Raw genomic sequence first — 18,740 nt, forward strand, 5'->3', positions numbered from 1 at the left:
AAATTTTTTGACCAACACTATCTAATAATATATTATAAAAAAAGTTATTAAGTTTTTTGACCAATCATTGACTTCTTAGAAAGCAGCAGGCTCCCTGACGACCACAAGCAAGAACAGAGCCACATATAATAAAAGGGGGGCAATGGCCCCTCCCAAATTTTAAATTTTCTTTATAAATTGTATACAAATTTTATTTTAGTCTTCCTTATAAATTTTATTTTACTCTTTTCCTATTACAAGATTAATTTTTGGCCCTTTCCTCAACTTCAACCTAGTTTCGCCCCTGACCACAAGGCCGTGAAGGCGTTGAGAAGGGAGGCAGCTAAGTACGTAATAATGCAAGGCCAGCTATTTAAGAGAGGACTCAATCAACCCATGTTAAAGTACCTATGACCTGACCAGATGGACTATGTCCTTAGAAAAGTCCACGAGGGTTGAAGCAGAGCCACTGGCCAGTATTTCATCAGTCAACTGTCGTAAGTTTATCTGGAGACAGATCATTTCCAGGTTCAGAATCCCGGAGTCCATGATATCGGACAACGGGACACAGTTTGTGGACAAAAAATTTAGGGAGTTCCTCGTGGGCCTAAGGATAAAACAAAGGTTCTCATCGGTAGAACACTCCCAGGCCAATGTCCAAGTCGAAGCAAGTTGCGAACAAAGTCATCCTCCAGGGCCTGAAAAAGCGACTCAACCAGAGGAAGGGAGCGTGGGAAGACAAACTAGCGTCGGTCCGTGGTCGTGTAGAACAACACCTCAGTCTTCCACCGGGAAAACACCTTTCTGACTCATCTACGGGGTTGACGCAGTAATCCCTGCAGAGATCGGGGAGCCAAGTCCACGGCTACACCTGAGTGGCGTAGAAGAGGCCGTGGAAAAGGACCTGGTCGATGAAACCAGATAAATGGCACACTTGTCGGAAAACGGCGCTGAAGCAAATAATAGCACTTCGCTACAACGCCAGAGTGCTGAAAAGAAGCTTTGAGCCAGACGACCTCGTACTACGTACGATGCAATGACATAGGCCTCCCCACCCCTAGGGAAGGGAAGCTGGCGGCTAATTAGGAAGGCCCATACAGGGTTAGGGTTGCACACGGATCGGATCGGATCGGATATAGCAAAAAATTCTATCTGATCCGCACTGCATTCATCGGATCGGATCGGATACGATATCCGCAATTTTTCAGGCCGGATATAATTAAAAAAATATATGTTTTCAAATTCCATTTGGCTGTTTTTACAAAAAAAAATCATTTTTCACCTGTTTAAGTATATGTAATATGCGAATATGCATATTTGCGGATCGGATAAGCGGATATCACTACCAAATCCGCAATCCGATCCTACCATGATGCGGATCCGATCCGATCCGAGCCGATGGCTCTGCAGATCGGATAATATCCGCAAAATTCGGATCAGATGCGAATAATTATCACGGATATGTGGATATTATCCGATCCATATGCAGCCCTATACAGGGTGGAGGAAGTGGTCGGCAACGGAGTGTATAAGCTGGAACGTTTAGATGGGAAAGAGGTACCCCGAACATGGAACGTGACAAACCTGACAAGGTTCTACCCTTAGAAGTCGGGCCGACCATTCGTCCCACCGATAAAGTAACACCCGTATTGCCTTGTGTTGACTTATTGTTTATCTTTAATTTGTGTCATTACTTAGTATGCTACTGTTCCACTTCATTCAATTTCTATTTCTATGTTTACTCCTATTTTTTCTTCTGTTGTTATTACTTAGCATCTACAGCAATTACGGCTTCACAGGACTGATCACTCCGGAAGCCTGCGACACACCGTTAACAACACGGGTACAAAGAAGCCAAAATTCGAATCTTTTAACACAAAGCCACAAGCCGGCTTTCTCAATTACCAATAACAAGACAAAACAGTAAACAAATAAAAACAGTTAACAAACCAGAAATTACCATACGGTAGTCAAGTCACCAATTACCAATAGCAAAACGGTAAACCAGTTAAGGAAATTACACAAGAGTTCAAGAGATCTACACAAACTATTACACAGTTCAAAATAACGAACAAGTAAAATTACATCACTTCTTCGGGATGTCCACAATCTGACAATCCCAGATAGTCTTGAAGGCTCCAATCACATAAACGACAAAATCGGGAGATAGCAGCTTGACTTGGGCCTTAAATGCCTCCTCGGTCCCATTAATCACCTCCTTTGCCTTCTTCACTGTGTTCTTATTTGTCTTCTTCAGGCCGACAACCTCCCCCTTTAGCTCAACAACCTCATCCTTAGTGCTCTTTACCGACTTCTCGGCCTCTTCAAGCGTGGCCTCTAAAGCAGTAACTTTGGCTTGGGCTGTGGCAGTTTCACCGCGGGCAGAGTTGAGCTGAGACTCCAGGGTCATCTCCCTCTTAGTAAGCCGGGCCACCGCATTGTCGGAAGTCTTCAGCTTTCCCTCTGTGTCGGCTAGCTTCTCCTTCAAGACCCCAACCTCAGTCTTCAACCTCTCGACCTCTCGAAGGAATTGGCGATACTTCCCGTCTAAAGACCCATACTGAGTCAGAATAGGCTCTTCGCGGCCCTCAACATACATCGGTAGATCCACCTAGCCTGAGTGCTCAGGTCCCCATCATGAAAAAATTCATCAATGCCGGGCATGAGCTACGAATCAATGAAACCCCCAACGTCAAAATTCTTTTCCACAATAGTAAAGGACCCCTCAGGACTAGAGGCTGGTTTCCGCTTGCGAGGATTGTCGACAATCGCGATATCGGGACCCTCTTCGGCCGGCTCTACCTCGGGAGGCACCACCTCGCTGCCGCTCGGACCAGTCGTTACGCTGGGGATCGGTAGGCCCTGGAGGGGGACGGGGAGGAGCTGATTGTGCTTCGGCATTTGGGAAGGACGGATGTTCGGCAGACTAGGTCGCAGAGCTATCCTCACTATGACCATGAAGGAATTGGGCCATCAAACCCTCAAATCCAATGTGCTCGGTAGCCATGTCCACTGCAACACACAACAACCCATTAGATCGGTAAAATATATATAAAAAAAAAAGAAAAGGAGAAAGAGAGGGAGAAGAAAGGGCAACACAACCAGCCGACCACTCACCTATATAACCTCTACCCATCTCCCGGTCACCCATTAAAAGATGAGGGTTAATGTTGTTTTTGTTAAAAATGGCCAGCAACACATTAGCAATGTTCTTATCCCGTTGAGTAAGGCATTTGTATGTAATCTTCGTAAAAGCGTTGGACTCGGCCCCGAAACTCAGTAAGTCGGAATTCGCCGCTCCCCTTCCAGAGTCAACCAGAAAGGATGGTGACCTTCGGTAGGTCGGACCTTAAAGAACTTATCTTTAAAGCCATTAAATGAGTCTTCAAACACCGCAAAAATTCGTCTGCCCTAAGCAGCCTAGAATGACATAAACCCCTTCTTGTGTCTTTCCTCCTTAGAAGGGTTAGTCAAGACAAACAACCATAAGAACACCTCCACAAAGTCCGGCAGATCTAGGTACTCGCAGACCATCTCAAAACACCGGATGGCTGCCCAACTGTTCGAATGCAGCTGTGATGGGGCCACGTCGCACCGGTTAAGAAGCGCCATTTAAAAGGGGGAGAAGGGGATGCGAACCCCCAGAACGGTGAACATCGCCTTATACATCCAAATCCAGTCGGCAATCCGGGGGGTGTTAAGGTTAAGTTGGCATATGCGCTCGTGGGTGGCGGGAACGAACACCTCATAACGCCCCTCCTCGTCACCTCCCCCACACAGATGGTCGCGAAGACGGAACTCCGTGAGCTCCTCTAAAGTTATTTGTGAAGGTGTATCCTTCATGTCGGAGGTGACCCAAGCGTATCTGTCAACACGGGGTCCCAAAAGAGGGAGTTGCGACATACCTACAGTGGGGACACCACTCAAGGTCAGACCATAAGGCCGGTAGGTCGGGAAAACAGGAACTAACGCTAAACGCTACAGTAAGCCTATCTACAGTTAAGCCAAGGATAAATCTACAGCTAAGTAAAGATAAAAAATCAGGAACCTAAATGGCAACCCCCTAATATTTGCCTAGCATTGTCACACATGCAAACCCAACACCTAATCCAAATAGACATGAACAGGAAAAAGCACACAGGCAACATAAACACACATTGAAGTTAAGAAGCATGAAAGGAAGGAAAAACTCACCAAGAAAATGATGATGATCGAAAGGAGTTACGAAATATTGAAGAAACTTTGCTGAATCAATTTCAGATGAAGAGTTTCAGAGAATGTAGAAGGAAAATAAGAAGTTTGTGGTAGTGATTAGGAAACAAGGAAAGGAGGCGCGAGGGAAAGAGAAGAAAACCAAAACAAATGAGTAACTGCCATGGAGAAGCGCCAAGGTCAGGGGTAAAATGGACTTTTCCCCATGCCTTCAAATCAATCATAAATGCACTTAATTGCGAGCGTGAAGAACGAGGCGACAAACAGCGCTCCCTCGAGACGGTGAAGCCCACACGCGCGTAGAAGGCACGCCCCAGTCACGAGCGACCGACCAAGCGACGATACAAATAAGGGAGATCAGAACGCACCAACAACGATGCTCACAACCACAGCTGACGCATTGGGGGCACTGTTCCGGTCCGGTCCAGCTGGCAGAATGCCCTGGTCCGGTTGGCCGACACGACGGGCATGTCGCGCCCAAACCAGGAGTTCAACCCGACCACTCCACCCCTTCAGCAAGGCACCTGACAGCTGGGAAAAAGGAAACTTCCTGGAAGGCGGGTTTGCTCCTGTGGGATCCGCCCTAGGTATGGAGTATACAGGGGGAGGGCCCTACCCCTCCCCGAGGTATGTCCCTATTCCCTCACTTTACTGCCATCTGTACGAATTCTGACTTGAGCGCCATAGTCCTTTTTGCAGGTGGCTCCCCCCTCTCCAACACCACAACTCGGGAGGTCGCGAGGTTCCAGCCTTTCACTCTTCAACACAAATCCGAGAGGTCCGTCCATTCGCCAACAGCTAGATCCAGATTCCCCTAGTCTCTCTTACCCATTCCGTTCACCCAAACCGTTCGCTATCCGGCAAAACGAACAAAAATAAATTAAACTACACATATATTTATACACGAATACATTGGTGACTGATTTTAGTGGCTGATTTTGGTATACAAATAGCATTTTTAAACACACTAATTTAGTATCTCTAAACATATTATTTCTGTTCATATTTCATCTGTCAAACACAATTTTATATCTTTATCTAAATGTCTCGTACTCTCATACTTATACCTGTAAATAAACGTAGCTAAAAGTATGCCTCATGTTTGCATGTCTATTATGCCATTCGTGTGCTTTCTTTTGTTTTTTTTTTTAATTACTTCATCCATTCTTAAAATTTTATTGAATTTTTAATTCAGTCTATACTTTGGTTAATTAATTCCTTATATCATATTAGATTTTATAACTAAATTCTTATCATAATAAAAATGTTGAAATTAACAAAATATTTATAAGATAAAATAGAATATTCAATTAAGTATTAGACATATTTATTTTGATAGACATAATATTTTATTAATTTTAACGTTTTTGTTACAATAAATATTTAATTATAAATTTTGATATGATATAAAAATTTAATTAAAAATTTAATAAAATTATAAAAATAGGTAAAATAACTAATTTTTTTAAATAATGAATTTTACATTATTTTTATGCAAAATGAACACTGATTCTTAAAAAAATGTTTTATTTTATAAGACTCGTGTATCAATGAATCACTTCATATAAAGATAAAATCAAACTCCAATACTTATTTAAGCAGACGAATAAATTAACTGTTTCATTAGCCTAAATTAATTTTGTGGAAACAATCTATAATTTATTAATGCACTAACTTAAATGCATAATATTTTTTATTTATTTAAATAAAAAAGCTCATCATCATGTTGCCATCCTTATCCACATCATCATCGTTATTATTATTATTATTATCAGTGTGTTAATTTACTATTTTATTTATTAAATATATATAAAAATAAAAAATAAAATTAATTGAGACGACAAATTTATTAATTAATTAAAACTTTTTGTGCACAAATTCGAAAATAACATTTTTTATATACGACTTATATATAATGCAAAATATTTTGAAAAAAAAAATTGTGTACCAATATTTTTTATGTCCCATTAAATATATTATTTTATTTTTTTATTTAAAATAATAAAAATAATTTTTTTATATAATAAGTGACTTTAACTAAGAGGAGTTGGGTTTAAATATTGAAAATAGACAAAAAAAATCTTTTTATGGAATACATATAATAGAAGGTATTTATAAAAGATAATATTTAATTTGTTCATTGAACTTTGTATCTGAATTTTAATTTAATCTTTAAATTTTTAATTATTTTTATTTAATTTCTAAATTTTGTAAATGTAACTCATATTTGTCTTTGAGGTAATTTTAAAGAATAGACATTAACGGCAGAGGTGAATAATTGGATGACACGCTGGACTCTATAAAACGACGTTGTTTTGGTTTTAATACTTAAATAGCCTAAAATAATCTCAGAAGTCGTATTTATTAAAAATTTTCCTCCTAAAATAAATGATACAGTATCATATTTGAATTATTTGAGCGCCAAAACAAAAACAATATTATTTTATAAGTTATAACGTGACATTTGGTTGTTCCAGTGCTTCAGTAACATCTATATACTGAAAATTGTTCTAGAAACTAATAAGTCGCATTTGTAAAATTTGAGAACTAAATAAAGATAACTAGAATTTTAAAGACTAAATTAAAATTCGTGTGTAAATTCAGATACCAAATTAAATATTATTTTGTATTTTCAAAATGGAAAATTGTATACTATTTTTTTATATTTCTATTATATGAGATAGATATAAAAGTATGAAAGTATAGACCATAGATAGTATAAATTTGAATATTTTAAAATAAAAAAATTGACAAAATAATAAAATAAAAAATTAATCAATGTTAATTTTATAATTCTCATAAAATATTTTTTTATTATTTTAATTTAAATATAATTAATTTCTCATCTTATCAATTTATTAATTTCATAAGTTTAGAGGATGTGAATTCAAACAGTATAAGTTAAACTAAAATATCCTTAATTCTTTATGCACTTTATTATATAAATTAACTAGTAGCGGATAGTACAATAAAAATTTTATAATTATTTTTAGGGTAATTTATGCAAATAAAATGAAGGAGCAAAACCTTTACGCATATACAACATTGACAATTTCCAGATACAAATACAATAAACGCAACTATATATAATCCGTTATAGGGTATCGCAGATTACGTTGAGGATTGAGTTACTCATAAACTGCTACACCCTGTAGCGGTTTATGACCAAATGACACTACACTTATAATCTGCTACACACTCTAGCGGATTATGAACAATGTGGATTGATGGGAAGATGCCTATATATACCAGTATTACAGTAACAACTCGTGATGCAAAATGTACGAAGTTATACAAATACAATGTCCATAAATAATAAGCCATAGAAATACAATAGGCACTAGGCATTAACAGTAACACGGATTAAATTTTTACATTAGGCATAAGTCATAAGTCATACAAATAGGTCGGAACCAAGATTAACACAAACACACGAAAGGAACTAACAGTAACACCCGAAAGCGTAAATTGCTACAAGAGAATAAAAAATTCAAAAAAGTAGAAGCACACAGACTAGAAATCCTACGAACTATCGGCAACGGTGGAGCCTCTCTAGGGGCAAGACCTAACCTACGCGTGTGCCCAGGCTGTCTGCATAGCCCGCACCGCTTGGGTCGGTTAGGGTCAGCCTCATCCATGTTGTTCCGGATTCTGGTAGACCTCGGTCGGCCATCACGACAACGCCTCAAGCGGGGGTCCAGAATAACGGTCGGACCATCATAAGGTGGCCAAAGTCCCTCCGGTACTGGCGGCACGAAACCCATCTGGTACACCCTGAACACCTTCTGCATGGTGTAGACCTCGTCGACATAGATAGACCAGTCAAGCCGTGACTGGGCACAACATGCAATCGCATGGCAACATGGATAATGGAGAGTTTGAAAGTATCCACAGTCGCATGTACGGTGCTGGAGGGAAACTCGGTACGTCCCAAGTGAAAAGCTCCCAATGGACGTCGTATCGGCAACGGTGTACTCAGACTGGTGTCTATCGAACAGGGTGACAGTAAAACATCTGGAGTCTTTCAAGTTGCGCTCCATCGCCTTCATAAAAGATTGGCAGAACTTGGCACCGCTGGCCAATTGAGCCTCTGCCGTCTGACCACGAATCACAAACAACTCCGCTAGCCGACCATATGTGGACTTGACTAGGGCGGTAACCGGAAGATTCCGTGTACCCTTAAGAACAGAATTAACACACTCAGATATATTGATCGTCATGTGACCGAACCGTCTGCCACCATCTTGGTGCTGAGTCCACTTATCGTATTCTATTCTGTTCGCCCAATCACACATTGCCGAATTCTCAGTCCGCATTATATCAAACCAATAGTGAAACTCCGCCTCAGTCTTCGCATAAGCAGCGATCACAAGCAACGATCACAAGCAAACGCTTTGCATCTGTGCCCTTGAAACTGAGTGCGAAGTTAGATGCAACATGCCGAATACAAAATGCTCGGTACGCAAGTGGGGGTAACCACCCACTGTTCGGGTTCTCTAGTGCAGTCTTGATGCCATTGTGCCTATTTGAAATGACCAGTATCCCCTGTTGCGGAGTCACATGTTGCCGCAGGTTGGTCAGGAAGAAAGACCAAGACTCGGCATTTTCCCCCTCCACGAGACTGAAAGCAATAGGCAAGATGTTGGAGTTCCCATCTTTAGCGATGGCCAAGAGCAAAGTCCCTCCATACTTGCCATACAGATGAGTACCGTCTATGCTTACCAATGGCTTGCAATGTCGGAAAACTTCAACACAAGGAAGAAACGTCCAGAAAAGACGACGAAAGTACACGGTTGAGTCATCCATATCATCACCCACGCGAACCGGAGATGTCTTCAACAATGTAACCGTCCTCTCCATGGTGGATTGCACCCCAAGGATCCAACGAGGTAGCTTGGCGTAGGACTCTCCCCAGTCCCCGTATATCTGTGCTACCGCCTTCTATTTTGCCAACCACGTCTTTCTGTAACTTGGCTTGAACCCGTACGTTCCTTCGGTAGCTTCTTGCAACACCTTTATCGATACCGCCGCGTTGGCTCGAACCAGAGAAAATATCTTCGCACATATCACGTGATAATCTAGTTGTCGGTGGTCGCTGGATATCGATGTAGCCAAGCATGTGTGTGGTCCGTTGTACCGCCGAACCTCCCAAGTTCCCTTCCGTGCTTGAAGGCTGATGCGAATCATCCATGTGCAACCCTTTCCAAACTCCTTGCATCTCCCATGGTACTTAAGATGATCTGACTCCATCACTCTATACTCAACTCCGCGCCGAATGCTGTAATCCTTTACAGTAAGCACATCTTCCTCCTTACTATGGAAAGATTGGCCAACTTGAAATTCAGTTACAGAATTTTTCTCGTGCAAGCCTTGACCCCCAAAGGTTGGTGCTGAATCTGTCGGTTGGCTGATGGCTCCCAGATCCAGGGTAGAATAATGTGCAGGTTGCTCATGTGTGCCGGCACTTGATGGCGGCTGACATCTTGCTAGGTTTGGCAACATTTCATCATCGTTGTCCCCTCCAATGTCTGCAGGCTCTTCATTGGAATCATCCTCTTGCATAACATTTTCCACCAGATTCGGTTCCCCCTCATGTCCTACATCTGGAGATGTATGAATTGAGGCGAATGCCCCAATTGGATCGGCTGGCCGATACTCCAACAAACACTCAGGTGCAACGACGGGCATCGAGGTGGAGGCACCCCCATCGTGGTCGACTGGGGGTTTAGAGCGGATGCACCAGAACTATCGATCCCATGTTCCAGCTTCGCAAACAACTCATGTATCATCACTTCTGGAAAACTCCGACGACAATGAAACAACACCTGCATATCTTCATCTGTTCGTAACACGAACGTTTTGTATTGCACGCCGGTTGACACAACTGCAATATGGATCTTGTAGAACAGCTTTTGCACCCACTTTGTGCCACCCGCGGCCAACTTCTGCAGTATACTGCTCTTCAGATCCAACAGTGTATCAGACGACCTGACAAAAAACTCAACGGTTCTCTGTTTGTAAACTTCACACCGTGCCTCTTACTCTTTTTTATTTTTTCAACATGATGCACTAACACCAAAAAGCTCTCTTCACTCTCCATTCCTCAAGTTATGAATGAATGAGAATGACACTCTACACAACTTGTTGGGTATATATAGACATCTTCCCATCAATTCACATTGTTCATAATTCGCTAGAGTGTGTAGCGGATTATGAGTGTAGCGCCATTTGGTTATAAACCGCTACAGGGTGTAGCGGTTTATGAGTAACTCAGCCCTCAACGTAATCTGCGATACCATGTAGCGGATTACGTGCAATTAAGTTCCACTATAAGGTGTAGCGAATTATATATAGTTGCGTTTATTACATTTGTGTCTGGAAATTGCCAATATTGTATATGCGTAAAGGTTTTGCTTGTTCATTTTATTTGCATAAATTGCCCTTATTTTTATGTGAATATATATTTTTTTGACTCTTAGATGATGTATTATATGGTTAAATTTTGATATTTATAAAAGTATTATCTTTATTTAAAGTGTGACTAAATAAATAAATCATATTTTTAATTAAAGTATCTTTATGAAAAGATATTTTTGCCGTCTTCATTTGAGTAGTAGCCTAACTAGTATATGCTTTTGTGTAATTTCACTAATCATTATCCCCACCATGTGTGTACTGTGTACTCTGAGAAGAGCTCATTCACAAAACCTCAAAACACACTCTCTCTCTCTCTCTGACTCCACTCTGCTCTCTTCTCTCCAAGCCCTTCTTTTTCTCACTCACGAATTTCGCCGCTCTTGTTTTGCTTCTCCTCTCGTATAAAGATCCTAAAGTATGAGCTGGTAATTCCCTTTGCTCTCTTCAATTTACACTTGGAAATAGAATTGGATTTGTTTGAGTTTCAGTTACCCGATTCTGACAAATTAAATTAAGCTAATAGGAAATGACTGAAAAAAAAATAAGGGTTACTCACTACTTCACTACTCAGGTTGAACTAGTAAAAGATTAATTAAGGGATGAAAAACTATCTCGCATTGAATTAAAAATGTTAATTCCAATATGGAAAGGAAGGGATTGAAGTCCTTAGTGATAATAAACTGGCTTGAATTAGTACCAGTATATTGAGTTTTGTATAATTAGTTTATATATGTAGTGTTTTTAATGTCTGAAGTGATTATAAAATATAAATACACCCATCACATACGAAATGATCACTAGTTTTAAGCATATAGCAAACCCTACTAATAAATACACCCATCAATTCAACTCAGTCACACTTGATTGATGGCAGCATTGCATAGTGGCATGTTTAAAAATATTTTTTACACTTATGTAACCTATTTTTCTGAATTTATCGATTAAGTATGCGTGGTTGATGATGGATGAGCATTTGAGGGTATAAAGAAGAAGCAGGATAGCATGAGCAGTGTTGCGGAGAACGGAGAATGAAAGGAAGGTAGAAAGCACCGGAGAAGATGAGTGTGGCGTCGAAGTTGTGCTTGTTATCGTCGTCGTGGGGCTGTATAGAGAGATGTAGAGTTTTTAGTGCTCACACTTACTATTACCCAGTAAGTATCACTGTAGCAAGAATCAGCATCTGTATCAGTATGATGTATATTTCCTTTCTCTCGATTTTTTATTTGCAATAATAATCAATCACTCTTTGAAGTAAATTGATAGAGAGCATTCAGTAACCCAGAGCTCAATTGAATTATTTTAGATGCTCAATTGCAATTCGGTAAATAGTGCGAATGACGAGCTATTTCAACGAGGGTTAAGATTTCGGGTGGAAGCTGCAAATTCAAATGCAAATGCAATTTCTTATTCCAGTGACAGTCATTCCTTTGATCCAGACCTCCACTCAGTGCTTGAACTTGCCACCGAGTCAGAGTTGTGTGAAATTGAATCAATTCTTTTTGGCCCCAGGTGAGGTTAACTTCCTTTATTCTAATGTTGCTTTAGATTCATTGGTTAATAACTCATGAACTGGAAACTGAAAATTATAGTAAAAATCAAGCAGCTACTTGAGCCCTTTGCTAAAATCCATCACAAGCTCAAACAGAGTAGAGGATGTTGAACGAACCATGATTGGCATCGACCTTCAGCAACGACAACACTTCATAGCTGCTCTGGAGTCCCGATTTTTCTTCCTTGCTGCTGATGCCCGCTCTACCTTAAGGTTGTTTCTTTGTTTATTTATTTTGCATTTATTTTTCTGCTTCCGTTTTTACATTATGTTTCCTACATTCATTTGTTATTCGCAGGGGTTGGAGACCATCTTATAGAAGTGTATTGCTTCAACTCAGGAAAAAACTTAACATTACTTGCTCAACCAAATTGTCAACTGAAGACCTTGAACTAGAGATTTTCCTCCACCTGTTGCACTGCAATTCAGGGTCTGTATATATATATATATGCTCTCTTTCTCTCTTTTTTTTTTTTTTTTGTGGGGCGGGGAATTCAAAATCTTTTTATACTTATACCATCAAAATTCTTTTAGGAAGGAATCAGAAGATTATCTAGGTTTATTGGACATAAGCACAACGTCTGATGGCCAGAGCAGTCTACAAGGCGGACTCAGTCAGTGGAAAGTTCAATCTCTGGCCGCTTTGAAAGTTGGGGCACAAGATCTTCGATCAATTATTTTGAAGGTTGATTAAATGTTACTTCGTGTATGATTCACTTTGTAACCTTCCTTAATTTGTTCTTAAATGTTACTTGACGTGTTCTTACTTCTTTCTGATTTTGTAATTGTTTGTTGTCAATTAAAGGGTGGTGGTGCATTCACATTGGCAAAGATATATCAATTGGTAAGGCAATGATATCTTGCATTTGTTTGTTCTCTATCTCTTATTTCTCTCCAAAAGAATGCATCTCTCTCTCAGTCTCTCTCATGACAAGGTGCTGATTTGCAGTTAGCAGGGAAATTATCTGGCAAAGTGCTTGCAGAAGCTGCTAACTACCAGATTAAGAAAGAGCTAATTAAGAAGGTATAAATATTGGTCTTTGGTGGCTGTTTCAATAACATGAGTAATATTTCTCACGTATAACTTAAACATGCCTGTCGTTCTTATAATTTCCAGGGTGGACAGTTAGCTATTACGAATCTAGAATCCCGAGCAGCCTTGCTTGCAGCTAAACAGGTGCCTTATATTATAGCACAAATTGGAATTGCGTCTAACTTTATGCGATTCCTTTATAGGAAGTAAATGATCACAAAGTAACAAATAGTTTGGAAATTCCAATTTCACATGCATTAGTTGAATAGCCAAATGTGAAGGGGCTTTGTTGATTTTTGTCATTCTTTAACACCGTTAAATTATCCTATCCAATGATTTAATATTTTGAGAAAGATGGTTTAGGATATAGTATTGAGCTTTTATGGCCTAGTGTCTAAAGTTTGCTCCTTGTTTTCCCCTATATTATCCTAAACAAGTTTGAATTTTAACACAAGGTAGAATGGTTTTATGCATTGTGCATACTTTAAGCCCAAAAGCACGCTTGTGTGAGGGAGCATATTAAAGTATAAAATCATTAATTATCTAATGCTCAATTGCTTAAGCTTTTAGGAAAGGCGATTTATGACAGACATCGTATATGATACACTATTTTTACCTCATTAGAGTAATAGAGCATTTTGCAGTAGAAGATTTGACAGATTTTCTAATATGTGGGGTCATAAATTCACTCTTAGGAACCATATTTGTCTTGTTTTGATTCTGCAGCATGAGATTAGAAGCAGTATCATTAATAGGCTGTCTGAGGTCAGAAGCAGCGTGGTTAATATGATTGATATAGGAACCATATTTGTTCATGAGCCTCGCAATGCTTTTCACTTCCTCTACGCCATTAACCTTATGGGATGAAGACTTCTTAACTTCTACAGATCTTATAAATAGAATTTCCTCATCTATTTTACAAAACAAATCTCCTCATGAACTGTTGTTCTCTCAGCAACCTGATTATCATGCTTTAAGGGTCTTTGGGTGCTCATGCTATCCATTTCTTAGACTATACAACAAAGTCAATTTTGATTATAGATCAACAATGGCAAAGTTGATAGATAGATGTATATGAATGGTTATATATTTAACACGTCTCATCATGCAAGAGCCTCTTCGAAGCATGAGTTGTGCATGGACTTTTTTCTTTTTGTTTGCCTTATGGTTAAATTCTTTTCTTTTAGGGCAACAAAGATCGAACTTTTGACATGTTGGCCATAGAAACTTTGATACCATGAAAGGATGATGGTTTGCTTTTTTATGAAGAAATCACTATCTTAGAGAGAATGAGAAAGATGCTGAATATTCTAGACCTTCCATTCTTTGATTTAAAAACTCTGAAATACATGAGAAGCACTAGGCTTATGTATACATAAGAAAGAGAGAAGATTCTAATAATTTCTCTTAGACTATTATAACAGCTTTCTAACCATACTAACAACCTCTAACTACTTTCAGTTTTAGCATGTGAATCTGTTTTGACTAATTCTTCTCTATTATCCTTGATATTCTTGCATGGCTGTGAATGTGAAAATTAAATCCAGCACGGGATTCCATGCTTCAGAGTTCAGAGTTTTAATGTTGACATTTCCTAATCACCTTATGCATAGGGATGATAATATTGCAGTTTTAATTTGACAGCCTTTCGAATGTACATTTATTTGTGCAACAAATGAACTACTTTTATTTATTGTATTTTTGACTGTGTCTCTGATACTAAGTATGTATGTCTCTTATATCAAGTTTGGTGTTCCAGGGTTTTCTTGGTGCTGCATCAAGATATCTCGGTTTTAGAAGCATGATCACATTACTTGGACCTGTGTATGTTCTGGACCTTGATATATAAGTTCTTTGCAGACTTTTTGTATATCTATGAATCGATCTGCTAAGTGCTAACTTCCAGTTCTTTTGACAAGGATATGCTTGTCAAAATCTGCTTTCCTCAAAACAAATAGCATTGTGTTTCTCAGCTTAACCTAACTTCTCTCATACATACTCACACCAACAAGGGAGGAGAACAAAAATATTAACATTACTTGCCTAATTTTGGCCTCCTAGCAGCATTATTTGTTTCATACTTTCACTTAAAGACAATAGGCAACTTTTCAAGTTGGTGATGGTTTCCTGTGCAATATTCATTTTTCTAGGGGTGAGGCTCTAAAAGTGAAAGAAAAAGCTTCAAACTCTTCTTCTTTACTCCTTGTCTGGTGCTTTATGTTTTACCTCGTTTTTTTGTCCTTTCTCTCCTTAATCAAAGGAACCCTCTTTAAATTTCATTAACATAAGCATTCCTTAGACAGCTTTGTATTAAGAAATCAGCAAACTCTTTTGGGTGGTATTAATGCTAATTTATGGTCCATTGAAGTGGTATATAGTATATACATCTACCCCTTAGGCAACGGTGTTGAATTCAAATCCTGGGTATAGCATTGCAAATTCTCAATCAAGATAACTTCGATAAGGGGATACCTATGGTTCCACTTCTACCAAATAAAGGAAATGCTATTCACTCTCTTGATTAAATACACCACTAACACTTCTCAGCTGGATTTCCATTTCCTCCTTGCTATTTTTTGAGACATAATTAGTGGATATTTCTAATCATGTTATTTGGTCTTTTGAATAGGCTCTGGGGAACATTTTTGGCAGATCTGGTCATTCAAATGCTTGGAACAGATTATGCTAGACTCTTGCGTGCAATTTATGCTTTCGCTCAGGTAATGTACGGTTCTGTCGTACATGTTAGTGTATTAACTTTGCTATATCCTGGGTTTATCTGCTTCCCCAACTTGATTTGATTTGCTAAATATGTTGTGCTTATTTGCTGATTTATTACTTCCCTTTGCATATTTACACGGCTCCTTTTTTAAAAAAATATTTAAAAAAAATCAAATATGAGATCATTTAAGGCAATTTATTTGGAATTAATTATTTTTTTATAAGTTAATTCTTATATTTGCAATGATTATATACAAATACGATTTGAATTGATTAATACGTCAATTCTTTTATTTGCATGCATAACTATCTATTCCATGTGAAGAACTCAGTGCCACTGTGCCAGCGTATTTTAGTTTTGGACAAGTTGTGGTGGACCTTATCAATTTCAATTTTAATGTAGATTTATACTAGTGGAACAGTGATAATGTCAAATATTATTGCTGCTAAGCACTTATTGCTAATTTTCTGACTACCACTTTGTTGTTGCTATAGATTCGAGTAATTCGCACTTACAGACTGCCAGCTGACGTTACTGATGAGTAGTCGAACTTCGTTCATGGAATCGAGCCTTGTTGAAGCATTGGAGGAATGTCAATCTTCAAGTAAAAAGTTATACTGCAAACTATGTCCTTCCAAAATGGAGTTTAGTTTAACATCCTTAGTTGGACAAGACAACAAGGAAGTAATCAAGTTTTAGTTCATAAAGTTGTAGTATCTACCTGGTTGTTCGCGAGTTGGGATTTTAGAGGGGAAGAAAGGGTGAAAAAAGGGTGTAGTGTAAATTCAAAATTTAACACTGACAAGTCTTCCCCTTCCTTTTCCTCCAAAATTTCAACTCCCAAACAACCCCTACTAGTCACAGAAGGTTTGTTAGTTAGTTAGTTAGGTTAAAAGATGTCTCTTTTCTGTTCTTTATATGCCTGCTGCTGTTTGGCTATAGAGCATCAACTACATAATCTTTAAATTTTTTTACCATGTTGGGTACTTTTGTTTTTTAATTCTTTTCGCTACGTGATGCATGATTGGTTATTTAAGCCTATTTACCTTTCTAGAACCACGTATACCACTTCATCAAGAGCTTTCATTTGATGATCAATGAAAACTCAGAAATTATACATTAATGGTTAAATTCATCACTCAAGTCAGGATCAAAACTAAGTATTAATCCCTTCTTTCCCTTTAGCTAATGTTGATGGCCTGCCATACCATTCATTTAAATATGCAGAGTATGGTATTGAGGAATAAAGGGGAGTTTCTGAAATAAAATAATTAGAACGTAAAATTACTAGATTGTAACTTTTTCAATCTGAAAATGTAATTGCAACTTTCTCATATTTATATATTTATACAAATTGTTATTACAGCGGATTCAAAATCAATATAAATTGCTACTACTAGCTTTGGTTTACTGAAGATAGGTTGAAGCAGAAATAGGTAGTAGCGGTGTTTATGTGAAATACGAGGGCTAGTATAAACTGTCAGAGGCAGCAGTAGTGCATTGTTAAGTTTCTCCTTTATTATGGGTTTTGGGGAATAGATCTTTAGGATTGATAAAAAAAATTGAGAGTGTAAAGTGTGATCTCTAACTCTTTATTGTTCTTTCTCTCATTTATTTTTAGTTTCGCTTATAAAATTAATGGTAAAAGATCACACTTTACTCTTTCAATTGTTAATGAAGATTTAGTACATGTTTGGTTTAGCGTTGAAGCATGAATGCACGTTAAATGTTGGACCAAATTTGTTTGGATAATTTTTTTAAGAAAAAAGTTTAAGGTTAGCAACTTTATTAAATTCTGGTCAGCATGTAACCACTAAAAAAAAAGTGAGTAATCCCACATTATTAGATGAAATCTCACACCATTAAAAACATTATTGATAGCTACTTGATGGTTATAAATCACAAAAATTACTGGTTCCTATCACTCTTCTTTTTTTAAACATGATTTTTTCTATTTTTATCCTCAAAAGTACGTTTACAGTTGAGAATTGATTGTAAAATTTATTCTCTTAACTATTCTTCTTCACCTTCTTACTTTTATACATACATGGTCATTTTTATTTTATTTATCAACTATCTTTTTTTATTTCATCTTTTCTAAATATAAGGTCATTTTTATTTTATTTCTCAACTATCCTTTTTCATCAATATCTTTATTTTATTTTATTGTATTATTTTTTTTTAATTTTTGCTAAACTAAACACACATACACTACGAGACCTTGTTTTGTATAAGAAATCGCTGCAACTGATATTTCCAGTGCTCGAGTTGTTGCATATTGTACACGATGATTATGATTAGGAGAGTGGTGATTCCGATATTCTGTATGTAGTGACTTTGACAATAACCAAAAGAATGGTTTGATGAGTATCAATAATGATGATTTGGTGAGAGTGATGAGTATGACACATAAACCGCTATTGTCTATAGCGGTTTATGCTTTGTTCTGTTATTCCTTCAGAAACCAGCTGGTTTCTGCTTCAGCCTCTCTTCATGTCTTATACAACTCTGCTTATCTCAGACAACCAATCTCAAACTTGGATAGAGAAAAAGGATTATGTTAGGGCCTCAATAACAAATATACAATTTTGTCGAATCTATGACATGAACCAAACACCATATTCTTTCCCTTTAAATGTCAAATGATTAGTCCATGCTTTCGCGTAAACTTCTTCGCATCACCATTAATCAAATTATAATCAATCCATAAATCATGTACCAAAATTACAAACTCTACTCATCCCAAAAACCATGCTCAACCATCGAAATTAAAACCCCCTATTAAATATAGTAACTGAACCCTAAGCCACTAATTTTTTCCCTCTTTT

General features: G+C 38.0%; 3 protein-coding genes across 14 annotated transcripts; 1 reads left to right on the top strand and 2 right to left on the bottom strand.

The window, feature by feature from the left end:
* Positions 1-7,578: 7,578 nt before the first annotated feature.
* Positions 7,579-8,507, bottom strand: LOC114924366 (uncharacterized). The gene is made up of 2 exons (XM_029288765.1): positions 7,722-8,507; positions 7,579-7,662 (listed from the first exon to the last, which is right to left on the bottom strand). Exons 1-2 carry the CDS (start codon positions 8,505-8,507, stop codon positions 7,579-7,581), a joined length of 870 nt encoding a protein of 289 aa, XP_029144598.1.
* A 28-nt stretch (positions 8,508-8,535) lies between these two features.
* Positions 8,536-9,051, bottom strand: LOC112705422 (uncharacterized). Its single transcript, XM_025756252.1, has one exon. It carries the CDS (start codon positions 9,049-9,051, stop codon positions 8,536-8,538), a length of 516 nt encoding a protein of 171 aa, XP_025612037.1.
* A 1,797-nt stretch (positions 9,052-10,848) lies between these two features.
* On the top strand, positions 10,849-16,912 carry LOC112707784 (uncharacterized). 12 transcript variants are annotated; one of them, XR_003156137.3, is made up of 12 exons: positions 10,849-11,033; positions 11,555-11,759; positions 11,912-12,117; positions 12,212-12,370; positions 12,456-12,587; positions 12,692-12,842; positions 12,963-13,001; positions 13,107-13,181; positions 13,275-13,334; positions 14,937-15,014; positions 15,820-15,910; positions 16,407-16,912. XR_003156137.3 is itself a non-coding variant. In XM_072201758.1 (12 exons), exons 4-12 carry the CDS (start codon positions 12,276-12,278, stop codon positions 16,455-16,457), a joined length of 759 nt encoding a protein of 252 aa, XP_072057859.1. In that variant the 5' UTR covers positions 10,849-11,033; positions 11,555-11,803; positions 11,912-12,117; positions 12,198-12,275; the 3' UTR covers positions 16,458-16,912. The 12 variants fall into 12 exon arrangements, 10 of the variants coding, with proteins under 10 accessions (XP_072057859.1, XP_025615526.1, XP_025615524.1 ...); XM_072201758.1 differs by having other exon boundaries at positions 11,555-11,803; positions 12,198-12,370; positions 14,950-15,014; XM_025759741.3 differs by having other exon boundaries at positions 11,555-11,803; positions 14,950-15,014.
* Positions 16,913-18,740: the final 1,828 nt, after the last annotated feature.

This window comes from Arachis hypogaea, chromosome 8, assembly GCF_003086295.3.
Source record: "Arachis hypogaea cultivar Tifrunner chromosome 8, arahy.Tifrunner.gnm2.J5K5, whole genome shotgun sequence".
NCBI lineage: Eukaryota > Viridiplantae > Streptophyta > Magnoliopsida > Fabales > Fabaceae > Arachis > Arachis hypogaea.